Genomic DNA, 9,634 nt, shown 5'->3' on the forward strand with positions numbered 1-9,634 from the left:
TTGTCAAAAAGACTTTCTCGAAGCCCACTGCCTCGACGGGAGTACACCTCCCTGGTGCCTTGGGTGTTGTACAAAGCCCAGTCATCCTGTGCCGGTGTCTTCCGCGCACCCCAATTCGAAGGGGTTGGAGGCGGCCAAGACAGGTAGGCAGGCAGTCGGGGAATCGCTCCCCCCACAGCACCTTCCCCTGGTGCGGTAGTTGTAACAATCAAAGGTGCGGAGGTAGTGGGGACCGATCCTGTGTCCCCCTCCGTGGTAGGTAGGTTTCCCTCAGACCCGCTCATGGTCTCGCCAGAATCGGGACGATAGGAGAAAAGGAGTTCTAACAATATGTTGGATCCCCAAGCATCGAGAATAAATCCACGTTTCCAAAGAAAGCAAAGTTTATTTCAAAGCATTGGAAAGACACTCAAACACGTTCCTTGTTAGAACTGGGTACAAGCAGTTAGGGCAAACATGATAAAGGGATTCAAGTTAGATACATAACCAATGGATAACGTTCCCGCTGGCGGGCAGGAGAAAACGGTTGCGCGCTCAAGTCCTGGGAACCAGGCGAACAGTAGACATAACACAGGTGCAGTTCTCAGGCTTGATAAGCAACAAGCTAGCAGCGAAGCATACTCTCCCCCTCACATCCTCCAGTTGTTTTACTTTGGCATTACAGCAGCTGGCAGGGACAGGGATCACATATGTACAACAGAAGTCACACAGAACACCATGGCAGCTTGCTGACACCTCCCCAGTTCCTGCACTAAACTCTCCTTCCAGCACTATGCCACTGACAACTGCAGGGGAGAAATTTGTTCAGAACTCCAAATGGGAAGGGGGAAAAGAGAGCCGTTTTGTCTTTGCAAGGTACATCAGTATCTTTTATGTAAAGCACAGGTTCTGGTCACACGGGCAGGCTGTTTCACAGCTGCAGGATAAATGTTCAGTTCTGTGATTATTCAAAATGTATTCGTTACTCGGGAATGGACTTTCGCAGCGCTTCTATTATGCAAAACTGGGTTTTGGTTGGGTTTTTTTGGCATAGCTTGGCACTGGATGGGGAATGACAGCATCTGGATTCATGGGTTCCGGAGGCTAATCATGCCTCTCCCACATTCCTACATGCTGACCTGCTTAGTGCGCAAGAGAACAATCTGCATGTGTCCAGAGAAAGCATTCCTAAGGGGAATTCCCCTCCTGCCCCTCCCTTTTTAACACAGCATTTTAGAAGCTCTATGATTGCCCTGGAGACTGATGGTGCTTCAGGCTTAGCAATGGCTGACCCTGAGCCTTCTTGCTTACTACCCGGTCAACCTATATAACCCTCCCTTCAACTAAGGGTGAATTGGATGGCCTTTTGGCTTACCAGCAGGGCAGTGCGACTGGGCCACCTACAAATAAGAGAAGGATTCCTCTGCACACAGGTGGACTCCCTGGGTACACAGAATAGCTGGGGGGGGGATATAAAATAGCCCTTCCACACACACACCCCAATAACTCAAGCATTGAGCAGGCTCATTGACCTCCAGGAGCCACAAAGCGTCAGGGGCAGTTGGATATCCCTTAAAGGAATAAAACACACATAAAAAGAGAGGGGGTGAAAGTGGCTGTCTTGCCCCCCCTGACAATTTACTGGGAAGCTTAGGAGTGGGGGAGGGGGTGTGCAACGTGATGTGAGCATCCCTTGACCCTGATTCCCATACTGTTAGTGCAGGAAGCTTTTAGCTACTCTGACTACTTTCATTTATTTATTACGTAACTTGATTCATTTGTACCCTGCCTTTCTTCCCAGTGGTCACCCAAAGTGGCTGACATCCTCCTCCTCTCCATCCTCACAACCACCCTGTGAGGTAGGTCAGGCTGAGAGACTGTAACTGACCCGAGGTCACCCCACGAGCTTCCATGGCATGAGTGGATATTCGAACCCAGATCACTAGGCTGACAAACGTAACCACTACAACCACACTAGATCTTCAGAACTTTGAAGCGTTCTGGCGAGGGATTAATTTAAGAATTAGAGAAATGACCCTTTACACATTCCCTCTGCACAAGTCCCTTCCTGGTTCTTTTAAACTGCAGAGGTGGAGCTTCTTGACAGTTGGAGGGTGCCCGTTTGCAGCCCCCCCCCATCTCCATATAGCTCAGGGCGGGAGAGAGTAACAATATTCATGCCCCCTCGTTGCACCGGTCAGGTTCAGGGCTGAAGTAGTTGGTGCCTCCTCCCCCCGGCCCCAAGCCTCTTGTCGTCAGAACTATTACTGCCCAGTGCACAAGACCAGTTCACAACTAGAAGAGCAGGATGCGACTCACTGGAGTTCAGCCGCATGCTGCTCTTGCACTGGAGGGGAGATACATATTCCTTGGTGGGGGGGGAACCCTTCAATGATCAATAAAAATAGCTTTAATGAACGCAACGGGGGGAGGGAAGAGAAATAAATCTGCCAGGCATGTACCACCAGCCACTCAAGCATCAGACTAGATAAAATTTGATTACAGCAGGATTTGAAGGACTGGAAAGAAGTGCAAAAATGGCATGCAGAGGAAAGAAAGGGCTAATGGGCCTGGCACGGCCGTAATGGCTTCCAGTAATTACGGCCCATTATAGGATGAAGCCAAACATGAGCCTGTCTGCATGTCTCTGAAAACAAGGTCAGGGCACCGCTCTGTATCAGGAAGGGCCAGTGAAGTCGTCGGGACATTCTCACAACACTTTTCTGCTGATGTACAAATTGAATTGGTGGGAGAAGTCAACAGAAGGTTAATGGAATATTCCAGACAAGCCGATGGGGTCGGCCATGGGAGGTCCCCAGGGCTGAATCTGGACTGCTGGTTGGCCAGGTCTCAAACCGTAGGCAAGACAGAGGCAGAGGTCGGGCTGTGTGTGTGTGTGTGGCAACTGCCTTTGCCACCAGCCACTTGGGCCCAGCTCTACCACCCTCCGTTGGCTGACTGGACTGAACTATAATCATAGAATCATAGCGTTGGAAGGGATCTCCAGGGTCATCCAGTCCAACCCCCTGCACAATGCAGGAAATTCACAAATACGCATAGGCGTAATCTTTGTGGGGGCGGCGGGGCTTCAGCCCCCGCCGAAATTTTTAGGAAGGTGCTCAGCCTCCCCCGGGAGCCACCCTTGCTCCTAGCACAGCAATGCCTCTGGCCCAGCCCCAGCCCCCCCCCCCCTGGGAAATTGGAAAGTCTACACCCTGGCAAGTAGGAAAGCACGTGACTCCAGCTTTAGTCAGTACAAGGCAGTGAAATTCCACAGCGCTCCAAAAATGCAAGGCAGTAGTAATCGCACTGCCATTCATCAACCTCTTAGGGCCGACGTGGGAATCTGTGACACTAAGTGGGTATAACCTAATCATCTTCTCTGTCAAAAACCAAACATAAAAGCAGGGAAATAATTAGTTAAAACTGATACAAAAAATTATTTTACATTGATGAGCTGTCTGTAAAACACACACACGTCAAGCCTGCCAAACTGTCCGCCCACTGAGCATTAGGACAGATCTGATTTAGCATCCCTTGTACTCCTTTCCTGCTCTCCCTGGGAAAAGCCCACAGCAGCTGGCGTGAAGCTGCCCGCTGGTTCCCCATTGAAACAGATCAGGGCCAAGCTTCCTTCACTCTCTCCAGGGTGCTTTGTTCCATTGCCGTTAGTAGTCAAGAGGAAAAGGCAACAACTTTGAATGTTTCCAGTTCTGCAGATGGGGAACTGAGGTCAAGGAATGCTGATTTTCTGCAGGCTACCTGTTTCCATGAGTGAGGATCTGGACTCACACCCCTCTGAACACATCCTAAGCTGCCTGCTCCTGAATCAGACCAGTGGTCTACCGACATCACTCCTAAGCTTCCCAGTAAATTGTCAGGGGGGGCAAGACAGCCACTTTCACCCCCTCTCTTTTTATGTGTGTTTTATTCCTTTAAGGGATATCCAACTGCCCCTGACGCTTTGTGGCTCCTGGAGGTCAATGAGCATGCTCAATGCTTGAGTTATTGGGGTGTGTGTGTGGAAGGGCTATTTTATATCCCCCCCCCCCCAGCTATTCTGTGTACCCAGGGAGTCACCTGTGTGCAGAGGAATCCTTCTCTTATTTGTAGGTGGCCCAGTCGCACTGCCCTGCTGGTAAGCCAGAAGGCCATCCAATTCACCCTTAGTTGAAGGGAGGGTTATATAGGTTGACCGGGTAGTAAGCAAGAAGGCTCAGGGTCAGCCATTGCTAAGCCTGAAGCACCATCAGTCTCCAGGGCAATCATAGAGCTTCTAAAATGCTGTGTTAAAAAGGGAGGGGCAGGAGGGGAATTCCCCTTAGGAATGCTTTCTCTGGACACATGCAGATTGCGCACTAAGCAGGTCAGCATGCAGGAATGTGGGAGGGGCATGATTAGCCTCCGGAACCCATGAATCCAGATGCTGTCATTTCCCCATCCAGTGCCAAGCTATGCCAAAAAAACCAACCAAAACCCAGTTTTGCATAATAGAAGCTCTGCAAAAGTCCATTCCCGAGTAACGAATACATTTTGAATAATCACAGAACTGAACATTTATCCTGCAGCTGTGAAACAGCCTGCCCGTGTGACCAGAACCTGTGCTTTACATAAAAGATACTGATGTACCTTGCAAAGACAAAACGGCTCTCTTTTCCCCCTTCCCATTTGGAGTTCTGAACAAATTTCTCCCCTGCAGTTGTCAGTGGCATAGTGCTGGAAGGAGAGTTTAGTGCAGGAACTGGGGAGGTGTCAGCAAGCTGCCATGGTGTTCTGTGTGACTTCTGTTGTACATATGTGATCCCTGTCCCTGCCAGCTGCTGTAATGCCAAAGTAAAACAACTGGAGGATGTGAGGGGGAGAGTATGCTTCGCTGCTAGCTTGTTACTTATCAAGCCTGAGAACTGCACCTGTGTTATGTCTACTGTTCGCCTGGTTCCCAGGACCTGAGCGCGCAACCGTTTTCTCCTGCCTGCCAGCGGGAACGTTATCTATTGGTTATGTATCTAACTTGAATCCCTTTATCATGTTTGCCCTAACTGCTTGTACCCAGTTCTAACAAGGAACGTGTTTGAGTGTCTTTCCAATGCTTTGAAATAAACTTTGCTTTCTTTGGAAACGTGGATTTATTCTCGATGCTTGGGGATCCAACAGGAGGTCCGTTGTAAAGGCAACCAATGAAGAGGCTTGTGGGTCAGCAGCAACTAGCGCTCCTTGCAGACCACCACACGGAAAGCAGCCTGACCGCCCGTGCATTCTGGCCCATCCAGCTCGCGGGGCTTGCTGTCCACAGCAGAGGGTAAAATTTGGTGATTTATTGAGCCCCTGGTGGGTTATGATGATCATTACTAAGTACATTTTTATTCCATTCTTCCAAAGAGCTCAGGGTGGCCTACATCGGACTCCCCGCCTCCATTTAGCCCACACAACAACCCTGTGAGGTAGGTTAGGCTGAGAGAGAGTGACCCTCCAGTTCCAAACATGTCAAATGATCATTAAGAAAATTAAGTGATTCTGTGCATAAGAAAACGGAGCTCAAACGCACGGTTAAGGGTTCGTCCAAGGTAAAAAGCGTGGCCTTGCTTGTTTGCTTCTCTTTACAAAATCAGCAAACTGCAGACATGTAAGGATTGCAGGCGATATGCTGTGACTTCAAGCGAGCAGGGTTGTCTGGGGTAGACTGAGCCAACCTTCTGACAACACTGTACAAATATTTTTGAGTTGACAGAGAGGGGAGCAAATAAAAAGTGTGATGGATTCTGATTAAAACTCTACACTGCAGCTTGAGAAAGGGATAGAGGAAGATCGGGAGCAGGGCTAAGTAACCTTAGAAATCAAAACACAGCTCAGTGTACACTTAAAAAAAATGCAAGAGATCACAAGGTTTTAATCATCTGTGTTTCGCTCATGCACATTGACTGAATTCTTGGGAGTGCTCTCCTCCAGCACACGGAGTCCCTTAACATGCTGGTAGTGCAAATTATAGCCGGGCTTTAAATAATAATTTACTTGTATATGATTAAAATATTAGTTCACAGTATTACTCAGCATTACTTTCCACCCCCTGACACAGCAGATCAAAGAAAGGGTAAATTAAAGTGCTCTGAAGCTGCCCTACGGAATCTTTTTTAACATACATTCCACAACACAAATCGCCGTGGGTGTAACCCAGTTTTTAATGGCCCCGATGCGGCTGGGTGCTCTTTGTTACGGGACTTTCAGTCGAGACTTGGAAATGTAGTGTTCGGAAATGGTCCTTCGGTGTCGATTCCTGATGCATCTTTTGGAGTTTCCAGACAGCGAGCTGGCAAAATGTGTACGGTGTCTGTTCTGTGACCAGCAAGTACGATGTGAAGACTCGTCTTTCCTCAGCTGCCTGTCTTCTATGGAGACAGTCTCTTTCCATTCCTTAAGGTTTTTTTTTTTTTTTTGGTGTGTTCAAAACCAAGGTACGCCACTCTGTCCTGCTACAGTAACTCCTGCTCATCGTCTTCGGATCCAGAGGGGCCTTGCCGCACCTCTTCATACCACTTGTTGGTGAGGGTTTTCATCTGTATCCGCCCGTGGTGCAGGTCCTAAGGCAGAGAAAAACGACAGCCTCTTACTTATTTTATTTACTTCATTCCACACCCTGCCTTCCTCTACAAAGTGACATGTTTATCTCCTCCCCTCCATTTTATCCTCACAACAACCCCGTCAGGTTAAGTTCCGGGTGGCCAGTCGTGTTGGTCTGAAGCAGTGGAACAAATCTAGAGTCTGCTAGCACCTTTAATTAATTAATTAATTAATTAATTAAATTTATTTAATTCGATTTCTATCCCACCTTGCCTGACAAGCAGGCTTTAAGACCAACAAAGGTGTATTCAAGGTGTGAGCTTTCGTGTGCACGCGTGCTTTTTCAAATACACTGGAATGAAAGGTAGCGTTCAAACTTATAGACAGAGGTTGAACAGCTAAATTAACATGCAACGTGATGAAGATGCTTTAAGATATGCAAAGACAAAACGAAATAACAAGCTAAGGTTATAGACTGCGAGCATGCGACAGGCCCAAGGTCACCCAGCAAGCAGTGTAAGGATTCGAACCTGGGTCTCCCAGATCTTAGTCCAGGGGTAGCCAAACTGTGGCTCAGGAGCCGCAGGCGGCTCTTTCACATATACAGTGTGGTTCCCGGCAGGGCGGCTGGGGAAGCTTAAATATCAGTAGCAAACAAATATCATTGGACAAATAAATATCATTATCAATAGCTGCCTTTACCGCTTTTGTTATTATTTTCGGCAGCCTCGTTTAATGTTAATAAAAAGCAAATCTGCATATTTACCAGTAAAAACGTGTAATATTTGTTCATGTCTTGCGGCTCTCAAACATCTGACGTTTATTCTATGAGGCTCTTACGTCAAGCAAGTTTGCCCACCCGTGTCTTAGTCCACCACTTGAACTGCTACAGCATGCTGGCTCTTGGGCAGCCGGGGCGGTGGAGGGGGGGGGGGAGAAGCACTCTGATCTCTACCTGTGCATGAGGCAGAACAGCCTTAGCGGTCAGAGCATCAGACTATGACCTGGGAGACCCAGGTTCAAACCTCCACTCTGCCTGGGAAGCTCACTGGGCGACCTGGACCAATCAGGTCTCGTCCATGACCTAACCTCACAAAGGGGGGTGGTGGTTGTGAGGATAAAATGGAGGAGAGGAGAATGAAGGTATAGCCTGCTTTGTGCGCCCTTTAGGCAGAAAAGTGGGATATAAATACCTAAATAAATAAAGTTGTCTTGTGTGTAATAGAATACTTAGCTGCTGACAGAGGGCATAAGGGGAACATTTACACTAATACAGACAAACGTGGATTGGGAAACCCAGCACAGAACCTGGCATCTTGAACTTCGGGCTTCCAATCCTCAAGTGTGCTTTACACACTCTGCTCTTCATGTGTGCACCTAAGAAGCTTTTGACCATACATCTAAAAATACAAAGGCTGAAATCTGACAAAGAGGCGCAAAACAGGCATCACATGGGCTTGTCAAAAAGCTGGGATTGGCTGCAGCTCCCTGCTGAATGGCAAACCTGTGTTTGAGGCTGTGTTATATCAAGATGGGTAGTTCGCCTGTAGCTTTAGAAAAGAGCAAGAGTCCAGTAGCACCTTAAAGACTAACAAAATTTGTGGCACAGCAGGCATGCGAGTCACTCTTCCTGTGACTGTATTTCATTTCTGTTGCAGGAAGTCGCCTGCAATCACTTTACGTATGCACGAGTCCCACCAAGGCTGGTCAGCGCAGACGCAGGAAGCCTGCACCGTATTCCCATGCTGAACTCAAAAGCAGAACCCACCTCTTGCGTGAGCCGTCTGGTAAAGAAAGGATTCAAGTATTTGGCGTCGAGCCACATGAAGCCTTTGAGGTCCTGGCGCTTGATGTAGTGGGCCTCATACTCCTCCTCGGTGAGTTCCGACAAGTGTTCCGATTCAATGGTATTTCCCTGGAAAGTTTGGAGAAGGGACAGAGAACATCAGGATAGGAAATAACTCATCCTCTGTGTATTTGGTAGCTCTTTAGCCTCCCCCATTTATTCTATTTATTGAGGCTGACAACCACAGCAATTTGACGAAACACCAGAAAGCAGCAGTGTCTATGCAATAACCACTGAACACATGCCAATTTCCCACAGACCTTATTGGCTGAAGCTGAAATGGTATTTCCCTGGAAAGTTTGGAGAAGGGAGATCAGGATAGGAAATAACTCCTCCTCTGTGTATTTGGTAGCTCTTCAGCCTCCCCCATTTATTCTATTTATTGAGGCTGACAGCCACAGCAATTTGACGAAACAACAGAAAGCAGCAATGTCTATGCAATAATAACCACTGAGCACATGCCAATTTCCCACAGACCTTATTGGCTGAAGCTGAAATGACCAATGCAGATTTTAATGGGCACCAAGCTTAGAAGAAGAAGAAGAGCTGATTTTTATACCCCTGCTTTTCTCCACTCGAAGGAGTTTCGAAGTGGCTTACAATCGCCTTCCCTTCCTCTCCCCACAAGTGGCACCTTGTGAGGTAGGGGGGCTGAGAGAGTTCGTGAGCTGTGACTGGCCCAAGGTCACCCAGCTGGCTGCATGTGGAGAAGTGGGGAATCAAACCCGGTTCTCCCGATTAGAGTCTACCGCTCTTAACCGCCACACCATGCTGGCACTTGTGGTCATATGTGGAGAGACAAAAAACAGCAAAAAGAAATGCCAGGGTCCTGCATTTAACTAGATTTACTTGCATGTGAACTGCTGTCTTACTAGTTGCTCTTTACATTCTGCACTAACGGCCTCGGAATAAAAAGGGGCAGTCCATCAAAATGCTGGCAGAACGATGGGCAGGCACTTGTGGTCATATGTGGAGAGACAAAAAACAGCAAAAAGAAATGCCAGGGTCCTGCATTTAACTAGATTTACTTGCATGTGAACTGCTGTCTTACTAGTTGCTCTTTACATTCTGCACTAACGGCCTCGGAATAAAAAGGGGCAGTCCATCAAAATGCTGGCAGAACGATGGGCACATCAAAAGTCGGTGTAGGTTATATGGCTTGACCAGGTAGTAAGGACGGCGTGTATTGTGTGACTGTCCTGTGACTGCACAAAAGCTGGAGCAGGATGGAGCGCTCAGTGAATGAAAAGTTGC

At 48.0% G+C, this 9,634-nt stretch overlaps 1 protein-coding gene across 1 annotated transcript in view; it reads right to left on the reverse strand.

Moving 5' to 3' along the window:
- Window positions 1-5,912: 5,912 nt before the first annotated feature.
- The window catches only part of SLC9A8 (solute carrier family 9, subfamily A (NHE8, cation proton antiporter 8), member 8), a gene marked incomplete at its 5' end in the record, with an annotated part of 33,461 nt that continues 29,739 nt past the window's right edge, over window positions 5,913-9,634 (reverse strand). Inside the window, 2 exons of the mRNA XM_015409745.1 lie at window positions 5,913-6,554; window positions 8,303-8,449. Of these exons, the coding sequence (XP_015265231.1) occupies window positions 6,447-6,554; window positions 8,303-8,449 (255 nt within the window). The remainder of the gene's footprint in view (window positions 6,555-8,302; window positions 8,450-9,634) is intronic.

Source organism: Gekko japonicus, unplaced genomic scaffold (assembly GCF_001447785.1).
Source record: "Gekko japonicus isolate JY-2015 unplaced genomic scaffold, Gekko_japonicus_V1.1 scaffold5374, whole genome shotgun sequence".
NCBI lineage: Eukaryota > Metazoa > Chordata > Lepidosauria > Squamata > Gekkonidae > Gekko > Gekko japonicus.